Source organism: Oreochromis aureus, linkage group 7 (genome assembly GCF_013358895.1).
Source record: "Oreochromis aureus strain Israel breed Guangdong linkage group 7, ZZ_aureus, whole genome shotgun sequence".
In the NCBI taxonomy this organism is placed as follows: domain Eukaryota; kingdom Metazoa; phylum Chordata; class Actinopteri; order Cichliformes; family Cichlidae; genus Oreochromis; species Oreochromis aureus.
Window position 1 is genome coordinate 27,247,320 of NC_052948.1, and position 24,240 is coordinate 27,271,559.

The 24,240-nt window shown below is 38.5% G+C and overlaps 1 protein-coding gene across 2 annotated transcripts in view; it reads left to right on the top strand.

The window, feature by feature from the left end:
* Positions 1-24,240, top strand: part of LOC116321451 (receptor-type tyrosine-protein phosphatase zeta-like) — a 78,951-nt gene that overhangs the window by 43,258 nt on the left and 11,453 nt on the right. For both annotated transcript variants that reach the window (XM_039615916.1, XM_031741311.2), the window contains exons 11-18: positions 2,614-2,654; positions 2,752-5,089; positions 9,481-9,619; positions 15,033-15,115; positions 18,233-18,318; positions 20,344-20,364; positions 21,373-21,469; positions 23,057-23,139. In XM_039615916.1, coding sequence (XP_039471850.1) covers positions 2,614-2,654; positions 2,752-5,089; positions 9,481-9,619; positions 15,033-15,115; positions 18,233-18,318; positions 20,344-20,364; positions 21,373-21,469; positions 23,057-23,139 — 2,888 coding nt within the window. The remainder of the gene's footprint in view (positions 1-2,613; positions 2,655-2,751; positions 5,090-9,480; positions 9,620-15,032; positions 15,116-18,232; positions 18,319-20,343; positions 20,365-21,372; positions 21,470-23,056; positions 23,140-24,240) is intronic.

The window sequence follows — 24,240 nt, forward strand, 5'->3', positions numbered from 1 at the left end:
TGTTTTTCCTCATCTCCTTTTCACCCTACCCATTTTACCTTCCCTATGGTTGTACACATGTAACATCGACTACATTTGATTTAACACACAAAAACATGATGTTTCATCTTGTCTGTGTTTTTAACTGTTTCTTTAGATTCTTAAAATGTACTCTTCCTGTATTTAGAGTTAAACAATATACTTGGTTTAAGGAGTCATTTTTAGTGTTGCAAAGCTGCCATCTTTGTTTTGCTGTCATTCACGTTCACATGGCATCTGTTCTGCTTCCCAAACCTTTTGTTTTTGCAGCATTTTGTTCAGTGAGGACTGGATTGGCAGTTATAGTGACTTTGTATTTCAGCTGAACTTAATAATAAATAAACCAATATGTGTTCTTACAATCAAAAAGATGAAGTATCCTATTATCCTGTATCTTATTGTAATATTCTTCAAAATTCATTAGATTTACATAAGTGAATTTTTCCTAACTTGGGTTTTGGATATATGCTAACATTGTGGCAGTCGTAGCTGCCTAGAAATAGCACACAGCTGTTACCATATATTTGACAGGTCTGTCACAAAAAAACAGAAATCGACATCTTAGCAGCACCTTATTATGTTAGTATTAGATTACTACCATTAGATTACTACTTATATTTAAGTAGCAGTACCTTATTTTCAATTATATTGTAGGGTCTCTACCTTATAAAGTGCCTTGAGGCAACTGTTGCTGTGATTTGGCACTATATGAATAAAACTGAATTGATTATAGCATTTACAAGATTGTGAGGAATAACTAACAAGTTTTACTCACCTTTAAAATGAGTCACTTTTAAAATTGAAAAAATATTTCATACCGAGTAAAGTGTATAGCATAACTTTATAAAGATTTCATATTTCCACCAAAGTATATTATATTGCCATAATTATTTGCTCATCTGTCTTCACACACGCATAAACTTGAGTGACTTCCTAGTTTTAATCCATAGGATTTATTATCATGTCAGCCCACCCTTTGTTCATTTAACAGTTTCAACTCTTCTGGGAAGTCTTTCCACAAGGTTTAGGGTCGTGTTTATGAGAATTTTAAACCATTGTTTCAGAGCCATAATTTTGAGGCCAGACACTGATGTTCCATGAGAAGGCGTCTCTGCTCTAATTCATCAAAAAGGTGGCAACCACCAAATGCAGACCTGTCCATCAGATTGCTAGAAAAAGAAACATAATTTGTCACTCCAGAGAACATGTCTCCACTGCTCTAGAGTACAGTTGTGGTGTGATTTACACCACCATCCAGCGCTTTGCGCTTGGTGATGTACAGCTTGGAGCTAGCTACTCAGCCTTGAAAACCTATTCCATGACCCCACTCTGTGATTTTACATGGCCTACCACTTTGTGGCTGGGTTGCTTTCATTCCCAATTGCTTCCACATTATTATAATACAAGCTGACTGTGAAATATTTAGCAGTGAGCAAATTTCATTACTGGACTGGTTGCAAGTGCTATCATGCTACCACACTGGAATTCACTGAGCTCCTGAGAGCGAACCATTCATAATTATAGTAGGAATTTTACGATCACCAAATGAAGTACGTTGAAAATACAATTCCTGTACAGAAGTTTGCAAAAGTGTTATTTATGATCTGTGATGATGATGATGTGTGTTCTAGGAAGAAATACTGATATGTATTTAATTTGTAAATGCCATGGTGATAGACACAATGTTGATAAATTAAGTTAAAACACATATCATTTCCCTGAGTCTTCTCCATCAAGCCTGTTTCTTTAAACTTGTAAAACCTCACTTCATGCTTCACAAACAAGTCTGATCTGGTCCTTGTGATGTGTCATTTAGCTTCAAACAGGTAAGAGCCACTAGCCCACCATTTACACACCTGCCCCCTTAAGTCCCCACTGTGTGCTGTCTCTAGGTTCAGTCAGCTTGTGCAGCATTAGCAGATAACTCTCTTTATGAGTTTGTTTGATTCCTCTTAGGGAACAGGTGGATCCAGTCTGAGAGACAATCTGAGTTAAAGAAGTAACTTGAAAGCTTTTTGTTCAGATTCCTTTCTGTAACTTGTCTAGTTTTACAAGGATGAAACAGGAAAAACTACAAGTTGCAAATGCTTTATGTGTTTGTGTCTTTTGAGGATAATTCCTGCATGCAGGTACCTGATATGTTGTCACCATTGGGTTTTTTTCATAAGTTGTCATTTTATCACATGTAGTTGTCTGAATAACCCTCCTCTTTTTCATTTTCTCCATATGGTTTTTCATATTGTCCTTTTTTTCTATCCCGAGTGACACATTCACATTCTGATTATTAGTCCTAGAATACTAAAACTAAATGACAGGATTAATTGTCCAGGAGCTTACCTGTTCTTGTCTGAGATGTTTTCATCGGTGTTTCCAATTTGTTATGACCTTTGTTACCTATCTCTGCTTTTTCAGCATTTTCTTTCTTTGAACATTGTTTCTAATTCTGGAAATTAAAATTAACATGAATATAAATTGAAGGAAACTTAAATCCATCCTGAATAAAAGTTAAGCTAGAGTTAGTGTGAAATTAAGTGATTTATTCTAGTCCTTGTTTGCATTGTATATAACTAATGTTGCATCCTGTTCCTTTTCTAGAAAATGCACTGGATCCAGCTTCTTATGAATATAGTAATGAGGTAAAAAAAAAAAAAAATCCTATTTTCCCCATCTCATTGTTTAATTGTAGAATTACTGTTAGTTGTCAAAGTCTGTAAACCATACTTTTACCAACAGGTCAAGTATGATCCAGATCTTACCTGGGACGAAATAGGACAAACTAAGGACTACGATCTGGATTGGAGTGCGACAAACTTGCAGAGGACAACAACTTCTGAATCACCTTTTTTGCTTTTGCCTACTATTAGAACTACAACAGTAGAGTCGGGTCACAGTAAAGTCACCAAGGATCCAGTTCCTCCTGTTAGATCCACTCAATCTGGTCAAGTGTTGAGCAATTCTGAAGAGATGCAACAACATAGTACCTCCATGTGGTCACCAGAAATGACCCTGCCACCAGAAACAAGGGGAAGAGCTAACTTCAATGCCAATGCTCTGTTTAATTTAACCAAAACAACCAAAGAAAACTCACTTTATACCACCACTGCTCCTTTACACCGCACTATAAAAATAGATGGTGTTCATGGAGGCGTTACCCTAAACGGAAAAGGCAAAGTAGAGGGAGGTATAAGTACCAGTGCTCCCACAGTCACCACTTCAAAGGCTGATTACATTAATAGAGGATTAAGTCAACAAGATTATTCTGGAAAAGTAACTAACACTACTCCTACAATTACCAGTGCAAAGACCAAAGACGGTAATATTTCTCAATCAGGCAACACTGCAACCAATGTCATGTCTCATATCAGTAATGTGAGCAGCACAACATCGTCTTCTACATCCTTCATCCAAACCAAGACTGATCCAAGTTTGGCACGCCCAACAAACAAAGACAACACCACTGATAGAAGTGTTTCCACTAAACCCAGAGGTATTCCAGAGATCCAGACAGAAAGCTCAACTTCCAAACCTTCCTCTTCACCTACCAAAACATCTGTCCAATTGAGCCGCATTCTCTTGCAGACCACAAAGCCACTGTCCAATGGTGAGAGCCTATTTGTGTTCCCCTCAAGTTCCTCCTCCTTCACCTCCTCTCCTTTGTGTGACGCCGTGGATTCCAGCTGTGCCTCTTCCACCTGCTTGCATGATCCTACCTCCTCTTGGCCTGTATTGTCTCCCTTGGATTCACAGCTTACTGCTACATCCCTGTCACCTGTCAAAGACCCAGTTTCCCAGTCTTCAGTCTTCACGCTATCTGCCTCTACCCTGCCTTACCTCCCTCACCCCTCACACTCCCTGTCTGGCTGGGTGACTGACCCTGTCTTTCCTGGTGTTGGGTTTGATAATACTGATAGCAATGATGATGTGTTGTCTGGATCTTCAAGTAATCCCTCAGTATTTAGCAGTACACCTCCACTCCAAGCACTTCTAGACCCGTCTGCTATTGTTTTCACCACCAAGCTCTCTGAATCTTCCTGGGATCAGTCTCTCTCAGCAGCATCTCTGTCTGTCATCCCCACCCTAGAACCTTCAGTTCATCTGTCTAGTAACCACTTCCTTTTTGACGCTACCCTGGGATTATCTAGTTCTTTCTCATCTGCTTTTGACAATTCAAGATATGCCACAGGGAAAACAATAGAGACTTTTCTCAAAGAGGGCAGTGGTGACAGGTTTCCATTAGTTAGCGATGTGCATGGCCTGTGTGACTGCTCTTTGGAGCCATCAGCATCCTCCCCTTGGTTGCATTTGTTAAGTGTTGGATTTTCCTCCTCAGCCTGGGACTCTATAAGTTTAGAGCTTTACTCTAGTTTGGGCTTCCTTTCAGCCACTCATGTTGACTTTGACAATTTTCTACACTCTTTATCTGTGGTGGGCTCTGATGGTCTGTCCTTAGGTCAGCCACTGTCATCCCATAGTGCAATCTTGCCTTCGTCATCTTCTTCATACTCCCAGGTTCTCCAAGCCACCCAAAGTGACCTGCCAATTTCTGTTGCAGCCACATCATCTGCCATCATGGAATCCTGGTTCTCTGTATCATCTGTGCTAACTCCTTCACCCACAGCCTCCCCCAGCACCCTCGCTCCAGAGGGACAGGTGATAGACGCCAGTACCAGTGCATCTGGCTCAGGCCTGTTCCCCGACTCCCAGGAGGGCATAGATCAGGAGTGGGACATGGTTCAAACTTCAACCTCTGGGGAGAGCATGCTCCCTCACTCGATGAACGTTATTAGCAGTGCTTCCCCATCTAGCACCTCAGAGGCTGGCCAGACCCCAGACGATCTGGATGAACACCCCTCAGCATTTTATTTTGAAAGTGAGAGTAGCAATGCATTGGGCTTCGAGGTAGGAGACACAACAACGGAAGCAGTAACCTCTGCTTCAACTTGGTCGCTAGGTAGGGAGGAGGGGAGCAGCTCAGGGCAGAGTGAAAGCCTCTACGACAACGAGACGTCTTCTGACTTCAGTATCTCTGAGCACACAGAAAGGGAGTTGACAGAAGAGGAGCCAGTAGCAGGTAAAACAAAACAAAAAAAAGCTGCAGTGTGCAGGGGACAAAAACTTCACTGCATTTGCAGTTTTGCCCTGGAAACTAAGAAACACATGCTTCGTTAGAAAGAATTTTGAACATCCAAAAGACTAATCTACTTCTCTGCAGCATATACTTCATTTTTAATTTCAGTCTGTTAAAGCAAAAGAAAGAAAATTCACTTAACTATACAGTTTCCTTAACTATAATTAACCTGTCATCACATTTTTCACTATTATTTCAGATATATTCATCTTAATAGATTGCATCCAGCCATTTTTTTTTCAAACTGGATATCAGGGATGTAAATGGCTAGATCTGATATTAGTATGCTTTTAGGTGAGAACTGTTAGAGAGTATATTAGAGGGAGGAGCTCCACTTCCATGTGAAATACACATTCTTTTTTTAGTATAATTCTAATGGAGTCTCTCTGATGACATGTGAGGCAGTAAGATATTCATGGCCACTAATAAAGAAGAAGATGCGAAAATACAGGAGCCCTAAATGCTGCACTACATTTGATGACAGAATAAAACCCTTTTAAGAGGCCACACTATCATGAGATAGAGACAGAAAGCTAAAGAATATCCTGACAACAACCAAAATTATTATTGTAATTTTTTTTAAAATGATGACATGTTGTCTAGCTTTGGTCATCAACGTTTAGTGATGCTGAAAAACCCTAAACACTGAAATTTCTTTTCAAATGTTGCTTGACATGGGCACCAGAGGGCAGCAGAGTTGTTTTGATTTTCAAAGTGGTTCACATATCTATATTATCTTTATATTGTCTCAGCTGTGCTATGTATAGGTTGTAAATATCAGTGAAAAAGTGATTTAAAGTTTTAGTATTCACAAAGTAAATCAAGTAATCAATAACAGAGAAAGAGTTTTTCCCTTCCTGACAGGCTTTGATTTTTAGTTTATTTAAATGAAAATCACATTGATCTTATTAAAACCTTGCTGCAGGTGGGCAATATCATAATTAATATCCCTGTTACTTCAAAGTTGCATAATAATAATAATAATAATAATAATAATGATAATATAATTCTTTAAAAAAATTAAAATATCTTTTTTTTGTTGGTTGGATTTTTCTTTTTTTTTTTAAATTTTCATCCTTAAAGCTTTGTTTGTCAAAGTGTCATTGAAAATACCAAAATTCTATGATTAAAAAAAAAGTTTTGATATGGTCTTGTTGCAGAAGGTCTTGGTGTGTTACTGCACTAATAAGAACAAAGGCCAAATGTTTGCAAATGGAAAGTAAAAGGAGTGGGTCACTCCTTTTATGAAACCCCCTATTTGATTCTCTTTGGAATCAAATAGGGGGTTTCACATTTTTTTCGAGGTAATTTGAGGTCAATTGATCTGTGTTTTGTGATGTGTATTAAAAATTGCCTTGACTTTTCTTTCAGATAAACTAAAAATAAGGCCTGCCTGGTAGCTAAATATATGCTAAATATATGTTAGGGGAAAACCTGCAACCTTTTGATTTAATTTATTTGTTAAGAGGGAGTTTTAAGAGTGTTGGTTCCTTAATTCACATATTTGATTTTATTTGATTTTTAATTTTTTGACTCTTCTATTTCAATTTCCTCATTCAATTAACTAATATTTTTCATATTCTAGTAATTAGTCCAAGGTTTAAAACCAGCATAAAAAGGTGTGCTGGATGAATGATTGGATGAATTGGTTTTACTCTTAAAGCGCACCACAAACTCGATATGAGCTGGTTAACAGGGCTGACCCACTCATTCATGACAGTACAGGGTCAGTCTGTGCAGAAAAGGTTCTAACAAACAGCTTTTCAGTCATGTGTAGTTCACACTATTGTTGTTCTTACAGGCTGTCAGAGAGGATGGTTTAGCAGCTCAATTCAATTCAAATCGATTTTATTTATACAGCGCCAAATCACAACAACAGTCACCTCAAGGCACTTTTATATTTTAAGGTAGATCCTACAATCATACAACAGACAAGTGCAAGTGCTTTGGCAACAGTGAGAAGGAAAAACTCCCTTTTAACAGGAAGAAACCTCCCGCAGAACCAGGCTCAGGGAGGGGCGGCCATCTGCTGCGACCGGTTGAGATGAGGGGAGCTGCTGAGTGAGCTCAGGTTCAGCCATCATAGGTTATGTACTTTGAGGAATTGGTGATTGACTTTTCATTAAAGGCTTTTGTGCCTTCCTGTGTTTCAAATGGTTTGGCAGGTGTTTTAATTGTGATGAATTTTGTCATTTTTGAATGAGGGAGAGCATTGTGGTTTAAGTTTTGAGATATAAATGTGTTTTTTCATTCTAAAGTAGATATTAGAGGTGTGAGAATGTCAGACTTTGTTTCATAAACACTTTGAGTAAGCCGAGGAGAGCTCAGTTACATCTCAGTTCTTCTTCTTCTTCTTTTCTTCTCGTAAGTCTTCAAATTATTAATTATTCTTCACGCTTTTGGGGTCACCATTAAATTTGTATGTGTTACCTGCCAAGATGAAGTACAAAGGGATAGTACTATAAGTTCTAATTATTTTTGATACATTTTTGATTATAATTTCTTTTGCAACAAGTTTGGAGGTTGGTCCACAACTTCTATTTAATTAATCAGATTTGAAATTTCCATTTGAATCATGTTTCAGTTGAGTGAAATGTTGTTTAGGTCTTCCATAGTGGACATTTCTATCCACTTTTACAGGAAAGATCCACAGTGGGTATTTTTTATATATCAGTAAAAATAAATAGTGAAAATAATACCTAACATCTGGAAACAGAAGAGCACAGTGCAAAGAAATCTGTGTAACCTATGATGCTGTATTACTATTTTGCTAAGTGCTCTAATACAGCGCTCCCCATCCCCTGGGCCACAGACCAGTACCCGTCCATGAGTCGTTTGGTACCGGGCCGCGAGAGTTGAGGCTTGGGTGGGAAATTTATGCTTTTCAGGGTTTTATCATTTTTTTTATACTTATTTTGTTTATTGTTTTTATCATTAACTTGGTTTTCCTGGGTCTTTTCCCAAGGGTTATGAATAAATCTTTTTTTTTTTTTTTTTATACTGGTTTTGTTTTGTTGTATTCATCTGCGACACCTTAAAGAACGGTCCGTGAAAATGTTATCACACATAAACTGGTCTGTGGCACAAAAATGCTTGGGGACTGCTGCTCTAATATATAAATAAGTGAAAATAAATAAATTACTTACGTATTCACTTAAGTAATTTAAGTACAATGAAAAAAGTCGATACAACCCCACAAGAGAAAGGAAAGCTTGTTTTATTATTCTTAGAGGCCTCATATTGAAGTTTTGCAAATGTGACATCAGAAAACCGTTTTGATGCTGATTTTTAATTCTTTTCTTTACATTGGACCATCTACGGGTTTTTTCCTGTTTTCTTTCCTCTACTTTTAATTGTTCCATGCTTATATGCTCAAAGTTTCAAATATACTTCAGGCAAAGTTGTTCAATTGAACCAAGTGGGAGAGTAAGTATAATTTGTTGACAAGACCTGATTGATAAAATTATGATTTGCTTGACTAAATATGTCTAAATCTGTAAGCTGTAATATATTTTGAAAATGAAAGAGCAGTTAGCAAACAAGCAGAGGACGTTATTTTTGGATTGGCAGTCGATAGTGTTAAATTTGTGGATCTGTGCTTTATTTATCAGTGTATTTTAAAAATACAATAATCTGTGTAAAGATATACAGATTTACAGATTTGCTGAAAATACAGTAAAAGGCAGGTTAGTTACATTTTAACAGGTTTACAAAAAACCCAAGGCAAGGGCAACAGTGCTCTACTTAAGGTTTCACGACATAAATTCACTAATCAGTGTACGACCATCTTTTATATATATTTTATAGATAGGAGGTCAGAAATCAGGTGACTTTAGAGACTACACCTTGGATTCTACATGGGACCATTATTTTTTACTTTCTTTTGTATTATTTCCATTTATTGTAGATCGATTTTGACCCTCTGGTTACATTTCAGGCAAAATAAGCAAAAATTTAAATGCATTTGCTGACTGACGAAAACAAACAAAGGAAAAGCTGGCTAAATAATGAAAAACGTGTTTGAAATGGCCATATTCTACCTTTTGTTTCAACTAATACTGACAATTTAAATGTATAAACTATTATGACTATAATGATTTTTTTGTAATTAAAAGTTAACTATATGCAGTTTAAACTGACACATTGAAAATATGACTCTGACTGGCTGTGGGGGGGGGTTGTATGCCACTGGCATATAGTGTTTGTGGCTCTGTTGACCAGTTTTATTACACTTCTCGAGCCTTCATCTAAAAAGTAGGTGGGTTTTGACTTTTATTTCTGCTCTCCAGCAGCTTTTTTTAGCTGCCAACTCTTTTGGTGTTATTTCTCTACAGATGCTAGTAACAGCAGCCACGAGTCGAGAGTTGGTTCCATCAGGGAACAAGAGAGGAAGGCTGTGGTTCCTTTGGCTGTCATCTCCACCCTCACCGTCCTCGGCCTGATTGCTCTCATCTGTGTTCTCGTCTACTGGCGGTAGGTACTGCCAGTAAATCTGCATATTATGGAAAACAGTTCATACATGCAGAATACATAGTATAATACTATAATCCCCATCTATTTAAAAGTTACACTTTACATAGTGAGATTCTTTTAACACATTCACACAGGTGGTTTAGTCCAAAGGTAAGTGAGAGTTGTGAACAATATGGTTAAAATAAAGGCTTTTTTCCTGCAGCCTGTTGTGCATTTACCAGTTCCCACCCAGTTTGTGCTCCATGTGAGGATGATCCAGACAACTTGTTATCGATAGGAGCGTCATCCATCATGGATAATAATATCATGCAATTATTCTTGTACGTATGGTACAAGATTAACATCAGGAAGAGACGTGACATTGGAATGTCATTTGAAATGATTGAGAAGTTCATTTTTGCCTTTTCTTGTACCAATTATATGTCAAAAGTGCAGTTTTGTTTACTGAAAATACTGAAAAACGCTAACACATTTAGCATCCACCTTATTGTCCAATCCAAATCCTCCTCCAATAATTTCATGATTTTTCTCACTGTTCTCTTTTTCTAAAGGGTGTTAAAATATATCCCTAGTATCTATTAAAAACACATATGCATAATCCCCATCTCCACTGCCCGCCCTCCAACCCAACTAGACTTCACATGTATCTTCTGATGATCAACATCAACCAGAAGATTTTCATATTTTTCTGGGAAACCTAATCTCTTCAAACATGGGCTCAATCTTGATCATGCATCGTATTGTGTGTTTTTATTTCTGTGTTGGTGAGCAAATACACACACACACACTAATAGCCCCTTCACAAATAATACCTTCTGTTCATCCTGTTGTGCGGTTGCCAGCAAACTGAATGAAGCCTTTCATCAGTTACTGCAGCTCTCTGTTGATTCACTTTGAATAACCTTCAGAGATGCCATTTTTCTTTATTTATGGAGACATATGAAATGCTCAATATGAAGCAAACTGAATTTTCTTTAAGGATAGTCATAGTTTTTTGTTTGCATGCTTTGTTTTCTTCTCACCACAAACCCCAAACTTTTTTTTGTCTTGTTTTGACAGCAAATCTTGAAAATCTGTCTGACTGTGAAATACCCAGCTCCAGAAATCCAATCAAAGACACGCTGTCAAATGCAGTGTAAACATTTTTAGTTATTTTTCACAGAGTACATTTGTCATCTGCCATGTTGAAGATAAACATATTGCTCTTGTTTGGCAATCAGCTTGTTGTTGTATCCCTAAGACTGAGCAGTGCTAAACTGGTAATAATCTGTAGAGCAGGAGGATTAATCCTTAATAAAGGATGTGCTTTGGCTGCAGTGCTCTGAGCACCACTCAGAGGAGAGCGTCCTGGGAGGGCTGCAGGATCGAAAAGGACATCTGACTGATTATGTCGGATAGAAGGAATCGTATCAGCTTCTTGTAGGGCGAGCAGCAGGAGGTCAGACTGCACTAATCCTCCTGTTGTTGTGTCCTCCTTCACTAACTCACAACACGGTGCTCATTTGGCCACTGCTGCTGTGCATTTGAGATGAAGCAGTGTGAGAGGATTTCGATTGACTACAAAGTTGCGGCAAGGTGAGAGTTGTGCAGCAAATCAGGATATAGCTAAACAGTCTTTAAAGGTTTGGATATTCTCAATATTAATATTTATCCTACATCCTGAGTCGCTCACAGGATGTGGATGGTAGCTGTTTTCAGTTCAGAGTGTGTGACTGTGTGTTAATGTGGTTGTTACGAAGCTGCAGCGCAGTTACTTAATTTAATCTGAGCTTCTCACAAGTTACTATGATCAATATCAGTATATAATCAATATAATCGCATTAAGTAGTTTCTATGGTATTATATGCATGTCAAAAGTCATGCGTGACAAAAAAATGCACGAGTACTAATTGCAACTCGCACAATTAAATTTATGTAAATTCAACAATGCACACGCACAACTCAGAAGCCATGCGTTGAAAGAAGCAATCAGGTATGCAAGACTGCGTTTGCGTGTGCTTCGCGGTCTTACGGTTAACTCTGTGCTCGAATCCTGATTGCTCAAACCAACTGACCTTTGGCCATTTGGAGGGTGGAGCCAAAGGAAAAGTAGGCCTAATATTAAATCCTAGTATAGCAGTGGAAATTACATTACTGCTAAAGAAATCATTAAAACTGGAGTACTCAGAGAGAAGTTCTGAAGTCTCTGAACTCCAGTTTACATTATCACACACCTTTTAAGATTAAAAAAAAAAAAAAATCATAATGAGTTTCTAAGAAAAGGAAAAATAGTTTTCATTCTTAAGTGAATACATTTTTCAAAATGTGAACAAATAAGGCGTGCTCCACACACTGTGGGTTCAGGTTTCACTGTTTAATCCAGGTGCTCCTAACAGAAAGTCTGTGGAGTAGAAAGGAAAAAAACGATGTGACAGGCTGTCTTTTTACAACACAACACGACAGTAGTAAGTAGCTCATTTTCTGATCAGAATTAGTGGTCGATAAAACAGTTAAGGTCTGTACTATGATTTTGTGTAGCAGCCTAAAGGGTCAAACTACACACCATCCTTCTAGCTGCTGTTTGCTATGTGGGCTGAGTTTTCATGCTTTGTGGTTATGTCTGTCCAGTTAACCAGCAGATTAACTTTAGTTATGGCTGTTTCCAGCACTCAAAGCATTTTGAGTGCTCAGGTCGAGTATAAAAGTACTATATAAGAACCAGTCCACTTACCATGTACCATGTTGTAGATCCTTAAATCTGGTGTCTTGCCCTGGACTTGCAGACCAAAGGGAAAAAGCTATGCATCTGTCTGTTCGCACTGCTAAAATATTTGTGCAAAATACTTGTAAAAATGTGTTTTTAAAAATTATTTTACTTTGATAAGTTTATATATTTATTAGTTGATAGTTTATAATAGTCTTCATAGTAAAAGCAAGAAAAATATTAAAGAACTTATTCTAGTAGGTGGTTAGATTTGTGGTTATTAGTAAAATTATTATGATTAATTTATAATATTAAATATTAATATAATTAGAATTAAACTTATTGCAGTTGTGGAAGACGTGCCTATCCCAAATCCTATACTTGGATAAAAGTAGTCATACTACATTCTGTGAAGTTTATTTTCACAGACTTTTAATGAAGTGCAAATGTTCTGCATTAAAATATGTCAGTCTCTATATAATTGTTTGTTTGTTTGTTTGTTTTTAACCTGTACTGTCAGGCAGGTTTAGCGACACAATCATGGTCTGAATGCTTTGTTGTGCCAAACACATTTGCTTTTTCCAGGACGAGCGCTGTAGACTCTGGGGTTAATCGTTTTGTTTTTATCATTTGTATTATTATCTGTGTGGGTATTATGCCAGAGTGGACAGTGGGTGAAGGCCAGGTTGGCGAAAGACAAGAGAAGAAGGCGGAGGAATTGAAGAAGAAAAGGGACAGAAAGAAAGAGGGGTGGGGAAAATCAACGACCAGTTGGGAGTAGCAGGGAGGGGAACCACCTCCAACCCACCCTCAATAAGGCCAGACATGCGTGTGCACACACACACCACAAGAAGACTGTTGATTAATTTAGCTATGCATTTTTATATTTTTGTCTTCCAGGTGCTGTATGGGGTTTGGGGGGTTTTTTGTTTGTTTTTTCTTCTCTTACAGGTGCAGCATTTAGTGTCACATTTCTATTTGCGCTCTATACTTTTATTATATTTTTCACCCCTTCCATTTTTTTTCTTCTGCTGGCTGTCAGCTTAGACAGTGTCATAATGTACTATATACTATACTACATATAATGTAATAACTAATTTAACACTAATAGAAACTGATAATTAAACAGATGAAAGAAACACATGAAGAAGAGAAGCCTATAGAGAATTTACAGAGCTCGTCTTGGAAAAGCAAAATGTGTTTGGCACATTTGTGCATTCAGATCATAATGCTAATTGCAAAACCTGCCAGACAGGACTGAATTTTTAAAAAATAAATAAATGGTAAATGGACTGGTTTTTATATAGCACTTCTGTACATAAACACTCAAAGAGCCTAGGGGTTCCTCCCCTCTGGATTGCTGCCAGTGCATTTAGGCTTTCGCCACTGGATGAGAACAGGGTTTGTTCCCGGTGCACTTGGGTCAGGGAGCAGGTACTGACTGTTGTTTGGCACAGAAGTCCAAGCAACAGTTCAGCTTTCTCGAAGTCCCTGAATGGGGTGCTCAAGCTGCTACACTTCATTACTCTGTTGCCCTCCTGGGAGACTTTAACCCTGATATAAGCAACGATAGTGAAACCTGGAGGAGTGTGACTGGCATGCACAGCCTTCCTCATCTGAAACACAGTGGTATTTTGTTATTGCAAATCACAATTTGTCCATAATGAACACCATGTTTGAACATAATCTGCAAAGGGTGGACCAAAATCATAGTATATATATAGATGAAGGAGGCAGGTAAGGCTTTGAACTGAAACTAATCCTTTTAACTACATGCATCTCATTATGTATACAAAGTATTGTAGATCAATTAAATTTGTTGCTTTGGAAGGTGTGAATAACCATTCAGACTGCCCACTGCTGGGAACTATTTGAAGTCTACATGAACCACTTGACTATCCTGAATTATAACCCCCCACTGATGTGACTCAGACCACTCAAGGACCCTGGCTGGCATTAAAAGCAAAATCATTTAAGCGATTCGGGTCCTATACTCCTTTCTGCTTATAGCTCCTGTTGAGCTAAACTGTGTCATTTAACAAAAAAAGAAATCTTTAATCTCGTAAAGATTCCGTTTATCTGGATGCAGTGTTTTCAGTGGGAGAAATACTTTATTGCAGTGATTCAACAATCATGAAGCTGATTTTGTGACTTATTGTTGCAGTGGTACTACTTTCAGTCATTGTCCATCTGTACTGTTAGGAAACACTGGCAGTCATCTGAGACTAAAGATCTTCTTACTTTGAGTAAGTTGTAGAACAACTATCTTAAAAAAACCAACAACAAAAAAACAACCCACTACACTGAAGAATTAATATTGAAGTAGAATGAATCAATAAGAAATTACCCTGTTTGGCTTGGAAACTTGATGCAGGGCTAATCAGACTAGATTAGTGGACAGTGGGGAGACCTGTTGGGAGGTTGTTTTTGTTAATCAGAGTAGTATCTCAAAGTATCTGTCATTAATTTCAGAGATCAGGTCTGATTCAGTTTTTTTCCCCTGTCTGAGGAAAATCCCTGATGCCCATATCTGGCCGAGACAGTATAGAAGTGCCGTCATTGGTTTAAAAGCCTATTAACAGATCATCGTATTTACTGGTGTTATGGGGAGTTTATTTTGTATTTTTCAAAATCTGGGCTAAATGCTAAATTACATGAAAGCAAAAAGCATTTCCCGCCTATCAGTGCAATGTTGATTGTCGTCTAAAGGAAGTGTTTGTTTTTCTGCAGGTTGTGTTTCCAGTCGGCTCACTTTTACATCCATGACAGTTGCTCAACCAGAGTCATCACAGCACCAGACACTGCTATATCTGGTAACATGCACATCGTTTTGTGTGTGTCTGTGTGACATATTACATTGACGTTAACTTTGGGTTTCAACTTCATATCTTAACAACGTAACATAAGCCATTTGAGGACTTACATACTAGAAAAATTGCTTTCATTTTAAAAACATTATACTCTCAATTTTTCTTAAAGATCCTTTCCATAAATTTAACAAATACCCCAAGTTGTCAATAAATCTCTTCACTTTGCATGAAAAACAGGTCCTTAATTTTAAAAAATGTTTTGTTTCTAAATTTTCCAGCCAACAGTGTAAAGATGCTAATTTACCTAAATGTCATTAGTTTCTGGAGCTGTCCTCATTTTGCTTTAAAGTTCTCACTTGTCTAAAATATTGTTTGTTCTCAAAAAGTAATATTTTCACAAATGTAACAACTTCATGCATTACATTCATCCATTCATCCATCCATTTTTTTCCGCTTATCTGGAGCCTAAGCAAAGAAGCCCAGACCTCCCTCTCCCTAGCCACCTCCTCCAGCTCCCTGGGGGAACACCAAGGCACTCCCAGGCCAGCTGAGAGATATGATCTCTCCAGTTTGTCCTGGGACATGCCTGGAACACCTTCTATGCCATGCCCATGCCACCTCAACTGGCTCTACTCTGGGCCCTTTCCCAGATGGCCGAACTCCTCACCCTATCTTTAGTGCAGGGGTGTCGAACTCCAGGCCTCGAGGGCCGGTGTCCTGCAGGTTTTAGATAACACCCTGGGTCAACACATCTGAATCAAATGATTAGTTCATTACCAGTCCTCTGGAGAACTTCAAGACATGTTGAGGAGGTCATTTAGCCATTTAAATCAGCTCTGTTAGATTAAGGACGCATCTAAAACCTGCAGGACACCGGCCCTCGAGGCCTGGAGTTCGACACCTGTGCTTTAGAGAGAAGCCAGCAACCCTTAGAGAAAGCACATTTTCGTTTCTTCTATCCGTGGTCCCATTCTTCGGTCACTACCCAAAGCTCATGAGCATATGTGAGGGTAGGGAGGTAGAACAACCAGTAAATTGAGAGCTTCGCTTTTACGCTCAGCTCTCTCTTCATCACGATGAACTGGTACAGTGTCCACATCACTGCAGCCGCAGCACCAGTCTGTCTGCCAGTCCTCTGTTCCCCTCTCCCCTCACTCGTGAACAAGACGCTCAAGATACTTAAATAGACTTGGAGGTACTGATTGTCATTCCCACTGCTTCTTGTCTGCGAACCACTCCAGTGCGAGCTGAAGGCCACCACCTGATGAAGCCAACAGAACCATATCATCTGCAAAAAGCAGAGACGAGATTCTGAGACCACCCAAGTGGAAGCCTTCCGACACTTCGGCTTACAAAATTCTGTCCATAAAAATTATGAACTGAGTCAATCACAAAGGGCAGCCATGATGGAGTCCAGCACCCACTGGGAACGAGTCAGAAGGATCGAATAGCTCATAGCAACAGGCCACACACCCCACACTTCCAAAGCACCACACATAGAATACTCAGAGGGACACGGTCAAATGCCTTCTCCAAATCCACAAAACACATGTAGACGGGTTGGATAAACTCCCATGCACCCTCAAGTATCCTTGCTAGGGTAAAGAGCTGGTCCAGTGTTCTACGACCAAGCCAAAAACCGCATTGTTCCTGCTGTATCCGAGGTTCGGCTAATGGACGGACTCACACACTGTGTTAGGTTTCTTCCGCACCACAGAGGTGACATTCTATGTCCCATTTGCTAGTTTTGGTAGCCAGGCATCAGCCCACCAAGGTCTCCGCCCTTGGCCACCACCCAGCACACATTGCACGCGACCCCTATGGCCCTTCTTCGGGCTGTGCCCTGCCGGGCCCCATGGGCTAAGGCCAGGCACCACCAGTCACTTGTCTTCGTTCACCCTCCCCAGGATTGGTTCCAGGGCGGGGCCCCAGTATCTCTATCCCGGGAATGATAAACTGTTCCCTAGGTTTCTATGAATAGGGGTCTTTTGAATTGCTCTTTGCCTGGTCCTTCAACCAGGGCCAGTTTGCCATGGGAGACCCTACCAGGGCGCAAAAGCCCTCCGACAACATAGCCCCTGGCATTCCTGGGATACACAAACCCCTCCACGGATTCACGGAGGAGTTATGCATTATATTCAAATATTTAAATACATCATCAATAACCTTGGTTTTTTTTCTAGATTTAGTTCTTTTTTTTTTTCCAAAGTCAGTCCACTTGCTAGTTCCTATTAGTTTCCAGAGGTGCATTTAAGTGTGGCCTGCCTCGGCACTGTATCCCTCAGTTTCTCTTACTCACCTCTTTTTTTCCTGAGACTTGATATCTACATGGATCTTAAGTTTGCACAAAGAGGGAAACTTTAACTTCTGTTTTAAACTTCCGAATTTAACGCCAAATGTCATTGTATTTCATTACATGTACAATGTGCAGGATCTAACCCAACAGTTTTCACCATTTTTCATTTTAAAAGTCCAATGTGCATGTTGCCTTTTCCAACATTCACAGGGCTCTGTTCCATGAATTCATCCTCCATAGTCATAATGTCAATGCGTGTGTGTATGAGGAAGAACCTGGAAAAAAAGGACCTGTACTGTGACCTTCACTGTGGTGGTCAGTAGGCCATCAAGCCCTGAAACACAACTAATTTTAGTGCCACTGCTGACAGTGCACCCAGTATTCACTGCCTAAAATAGGTGTGCCAAGCTTGTAGTGACATACTCATAAATACTTAAGGGAGTAATTGCTGCCAAAGGTACTTCAACAAAGTACTGACCAAAGGCTATATTCATAGCCGGATTTATTATGTTCACATTTACATTATTTTCATCATTTATTTTTAATACATTTGCAAGAATTTGTAATTATTTTGAATTTGAGTTTAAAATTAATTTAATAAGTTTTGTATAAAAGCTGTAACGTGGCAAATGAAGTGCATACTTTCTGGATGCACTGCATACCAGTTTATTTAGTTAAATGTGTTATTATCACAGCCAAGAAGTCCAGAAACTTTCTTTTTTGTATTATAAAATGGACAAAAAAAATTTATTTGGAACATTTGTTAGTTTTTTGTTTTGTTTTTTGTCATTGTTGTTTTAGTTTTGTGGGGTTTTTGTTTCCAGGTGAGCACAGGGCTTTTCCAGTGAAGGATTTTGTCAAGCATGTTGCTGAACTTCACCACACTCAAAGCTTCAAACGAGAGTTTGAGGTATGACAAAGATTAAATTATATAATACAATTTTACAGTGGTGCACTTGTTATAACACAAAAAGACCCCTGTCATAGGGTGGATTCAAACCCAGGACCTTGTTGTTGAGCTGAGTTTGGATTTGATAAGCAGAAGATTTTTGTTTGATTTTTGTTTAAGTTTTATGTTTGAGTAGTTGTGTGAGTGGTGTTAAGCTGGTTTTATGGTCACTCTCAAATATGTCCATCCATGTACACTATTCTGGTTGGACAGAGGGGGAAAGGGCTTTTCCCCAACCCAGATGCACTCCTGTGCAGTCCAAGAGCCTCACATTGCTGAATGAAATCAACTGCTTAATGGTGATTGGTTGATGTGTGGGCAGGACACAATAGCAAAGTTCACCGGGAATGGAAGAACCTTGGAAAAAACACTTCAGCAGAAAAAATTCAGTATGCAAACACAAATAGTGGCTGCACTGGACACTTAACAGGTTTTAATACTGTGTTTCACTTCAGCTCTTTGTAGGTTATAAGTTCACTGTACCCAGTGGCTAACTGACTGACCAACAACAATGCAAGCAAGAGTGGCCCACAGACCAGTTGTAGCATATACTTTATACACTGATTCTATCTGGCAACAGAGCTCACTGCAGAGAGACGGGCAATCCATGAAGTGAAGCTAACACCAAATGTGCTACCTTTGCTGGACCATAAAACCAGCTTTATGTCTGCATGGGAACATAATATCGTCTTATATTCTAGCTTGCTGCTTGGCTTAAATATTGCCTTTATCCATGATTATATGCTTCATAATAAGGAAAGAAATCTTTAAAGCTTTAATTTATTGACTTGAATTAATCATTTGCAGAGTACAAGTTGTTGTTGTTCTTCTTATCTCTTTGTGTAGAGTCTTCATTCATTCTCATGAGCACTGTTGACTTTTACCTGCTGACCTTCAGCAGAACAAAATGCTACTTAATGAATCAAAGCTCCAGTTTTCTTTGTTCTGAAGCTGCCACTGAAGAAAAAATCACCAGAACATTAAGACTTGAAAGAAAAATGGATTTTTATGACAGGGAGTATGCCACCTAAAGCAACTGTATTAATACACATCAGATGGTAAAAATGAATACATTTATTCAGGCAACAAATATAAATAATGATTCAAGTCTGTATTTTTACTATTTCCCATACATTTCCCAAAGGTTTGGTAACCCTCTGCATGCATCCATGAACCTCCTCCGAGATCAGCCGTGCTTCTCAAACTTTGTCTCCAAACTGCCCAGCCTGATCTGTTCCTCATTTTTAATCCTCTCCATTCTGGTCACTCCCAATGACAATCTTAGCTCAACCATCGTCTTTTTGTTAGTTCCACCATCTCCAAACCATACATCACGGAAGGCCTTTCTACCATCTTATAAATCTTTCCTTTCACTCTTGCTGCTATCTTTCTGTCATAGGGGTGATCCACCCACCCCACGCTCCTTGCACTCTCTTCTTCCCCAGTCTGTTGCATCTCTACTGCTTGCATGTTCAATTCTATCTGTCTCCCTCTCATTCAGTCATATCCATTTTGTGTTGCTGCTGATGACTTTCATTCCACTTTTTTCTAGTCTTTACCTCCACCTCTGCAGACTCTATTCCGCCTACTCTCTACTCACTACAGATCACAATGTTGTCTATAAACATTATCAGAATCCTGCCTAACCTCATCTGTCAACTTGTCCATTGGGAATGAATAAATAAATGAATACGGAAAACATTTGGGCAACCGTCATACTGCCAGTTCTTGTTGCTTTGGGGCACATCCTGTAGTGAAACATCAAAAGTGTGATATGGGTTAACCCTAACAAATCAAAATGCTGATGGGAAAATATTTACAAACAGTTTATTGTGATTTCTCCTTCATGTTGGCAGCAGTTGTACTGTGACATAAAGCTACAGCTAGGATCTGTAATTTGTAATTGTAATTTGTCCTTTTGCACTTCTTTGGTTTTTGTTGCGGAATTGTCCTGCTTGTCTGCTGCTGCTTCGCCCTCAATCTTAGACACTGAAGCCCAGTTACGAGGTAAGCCCCTGTCAATTATTCGTGTTGCTGCATACCACCAGATGTGTTTCTGTCTTGTATTGCACGCTGTTTCTTTGTGAAAGTATCAGCAAAGCATGTTTACTCTGTGGCAGCAGTAGACTGCATTATGATGCAGTCATTTGATGATGCAGCCTTTGCATAATTATTACAAAGAGTAAAATGTCTGCATAAAGGTCGTTTCTACTTTCAAGAAATCCAACAAAAACATCCAACAAAAATCTGTTGGAAATCTGTTAAAATCTCAAAATCTTTTAACCAAAAACTGTTTTGGAAAACTAGTTGTATGAAGTTTTAAAATACATACACTATATTGGCAAAAGTATCCACTCGTCTGCCCTCACACGCATATGAGTGACATCCCATTATTAATCTGTAGCGTTTAATATGATATTGGCCCACCCTTTGCAGCTAAAAAAGCTTCAGGTGTTTTTGGTAAGGCTTTCTACAAGGTTTAGCAGTGTGTTTATAGTCATTTTTGACCATGCTTCCAGAAGCACATTTGTGAGGTCAAACACTGATGTTGGATGAGAAGACTCTGCTCTAATTCATCCCAAAGGTATTCTGTCTAGTTGAGGTCAGGACTATCACAGTACCACGCTGAAATTCACTGAGCTCCTGAGCGTGACCCATTCTTTCACAAATTTTTGTAGCAGTCTGTATGCCTAGAAGCTTTATTTTGTACACCTGTTGCCTTGGAAGTGATTGCAACACCCGAATTTAATGTTTGGATGGGTGAATGAATACTTTTGGTAGTAAAGTGTATCTTAAAAGAGAATCTAATGCAATGTTTATCCTTGATGGTCTGATCCGCAGCTATTGCAACAAGCGCGTGGTAAATGGTTTTGAGTAGAAAGGCGCTTTCTATCACAAGTTTACATTGTAGGGAATGTAAACTGAAATCTGCCAATGTGTAACTGTACTCACATACGATACATGTACCTAGGCTCTGAAGATGTTAAGCTTTGCTCTGTGTGTGGATGTTTCTAGGAGGCACAGATGTGCACTGTGGACATGATGATGTCTACTGACAACGCAAATCATCCAGACAGCAAGACTGAAAACAGACACAGCAACATTTCGGCCTGTAAGTACAGGTTCAGACAGTGTGATGTGCTTCATGTTCAAGCTTCTGAACAGTTTCAGATTTCTAACTTTTACCAAAGGACTTATTTTCATCTCTTAATCACAAATGAGATGGATAAAAGGCATAACATAGTTATGATTATGTTAGGTATTTTAGGATATTAATTGTTAAGATTTTGCTGAGTCTGTGTGCTCTGCTAGTGTTTATCAGATGCAAACTGATGTTTCTGTTGAGTTGAGTTTTAAAAGATGGTTTGCACTAACCAAAGCTCATTTTCTTCTGATGAAATAAAACATTTTTTTTATAAAACTTTAAAAAGTTTATATATTTGAAGGGTATATTAAGGGAAAAAATTCAACATGCAATATATCCTACTAACAATATTTTGCGTATATAATATATACAAATATATATAATATAGTTAATTCCTGTGTTTGGGGTATTACAACACATTAGTAGGTCATGGTGGTGTTCAGCCTAAGTTCCTTTCATTACAAGTACACATAAATGTTATTCAGAAACACATACAGTTGTAAGTACATGGTAAGGTATGTGCGGCCACAATACTCAACAGAGCACCACTTATAGATTCTTCCATCACTGAAACTAGTCCCACAGTGCTACTGTTTATGGCACACTGAACAAAACTATAAGGTCTAGTAGTCACAAAATGCAGTTTTTAAATGATAGTTTCGTTTATTAGAGAAAAAAAGCTACTTAACCTACCTGGCTCTATGTGAAAAAAGTAGTTGTCCCTTCTTGTTAAATCTCGACGTAACTATGATCAACCAGTATTTTTTTTAAAAACTGAATGTAATTTCAATAGCCATGCCTAGGCCTGATTACTACCAGACCTTTTGAATCGAGAAATAGCTTAAGTAGAACAGAGAGAGAGTAAAAGGTTAAAAGATCCCAGAAAGCAACACATCATGCCATAATCTAAAGAAACAGTTGAGAAACAAAGTCATTGACATGAATTAGTCCAGAAAGAGTTGAAGGCTTTGGGACTCCAGCACAGTATCTGAAACATACCACCTCTGAATGGCTCAAAACCCTAAACCAGTCAGATTTAGGCAGCAATTAGTTTTTCACATTGGACCAGGTTGGTTTGGGTGCACTTTTCCCTTAATAAATAAAATCATGATTTAAAAACTGCATTTTGTGTTTGGTAGGTTCTGTATTAAAATGCGTTTACATTTAAGTGTGACAGATGAGCAAAAAAATAAGAAACTTGGAAGGGAGCAAATAGTTTTTAACAGCACTATATGTTTATTTTTGTCAACAGTAAAGTACAGTAGAGGATCTAGAGAGTAACTGGCCCATTTCAGGACTTTCCTCCAGGATTACACCCCTGAAGAGATCAGGACCAGAATGTAATTGATAGAGTGTAAAATTTATGACTCTATCAGGCGATCCTGAAGCAGAATGTCTCGTCATGCCCTGAAGTTTTTAAAATTTCAAAATTATATTTAATGTCCATTTTATATGGAAGATGTCAAATTTGCTTACATATCTTTATCTGATGTAAAATGAATTAATCTAATTTTTTATCTTTACTGTTTGTCTGTGTCTGTCTTTGCCTGTCAGATGACGATACCCAGGCACACCTCTCACTATTGGCCAACAAAAAAGGAAAAGCAACGGATTACATTAACGCGAATTACGTGGATGTAAGGAAAACATTTTAATAAGCTACATACAAACTAAGGCCTTCATCCTCACTCTGAAGCCCATTTCTGTTTATTCAGCCTCTCAAACAAACAGTCTAAGGGTATTTTTATTCCCAGAGCCACTCAACACTTCCCTCTAGTCTTCCAAAACCAAGTCAAGTCTCCCTGCTGCATATTTCTAAACCTATTCACGAGAGGGGACCTGCAAAGCTCTCTATTATGCTAGTAGCGGCACCAATAAAACCTTATTTCCAACATCTTGTTGTTTTGTGAAAAGCAGAAGCGACACAAAAAGACCTCTCTGCAGTCATGGCCTCTCTGGAGAGCCGGCATACAGGTTAGAGTTGGTAAAAGCACATTGAGAATCTCTACAGCTCCTACTTTTGTCTGCTTTTGGCGCATTGACGACAACTTCATGCTGTCAGTCAACTGAAGGTTATCAAACTATTAAATGGAGTGATTGAACGGCGCTCTCTCCTGAGAACATGTGACAGTCTTCTTTCCTGTGTTGGCCTTAACTAAACAAATCACCAGAATTCTGCCATCTTGACATTTTTGTTAAAAACACACACACACACACACACACACACACACACACAAAAACATATTGTCCTTGATGAGTTTTGTTTGATTTGGCAATTTAGTCTCCAATTTGAGCACCTATAGAGGAGCTGTTTTGGGCCCTTTGTCAGGAGTAAAAGAAATCTAGTAAATTTGAGTTGTGAGATTTAGATTGACTGTGAAGTGCATTTAAATGCTTCATTTTCAACAGGAGAACAAATAGGAGGCTCCAAGTGGACTTTGAGGAGAAAATATTTTTTGAGCACATTTTTTTTTAAAAAATCAACTACAACAAAAAAACTTTAACATAAAAAAGCTACAAATTCTAGTGAAACAGGTTGAACTCATATTTACTTGAACTCATATTAGACTGAACACACCAGGAGTTTATGAAAATATGCTGGTATTCCTGAACTAGCATCACTTGTAGACTTTCTACAATTCTAATTTTAGATATATCGCACAAATCCTAAATATTGATTTAATATGAGCTTTGAAGTAGATATCCTGATCAAAAATCACTCCTAAGGTTTCTGAAAG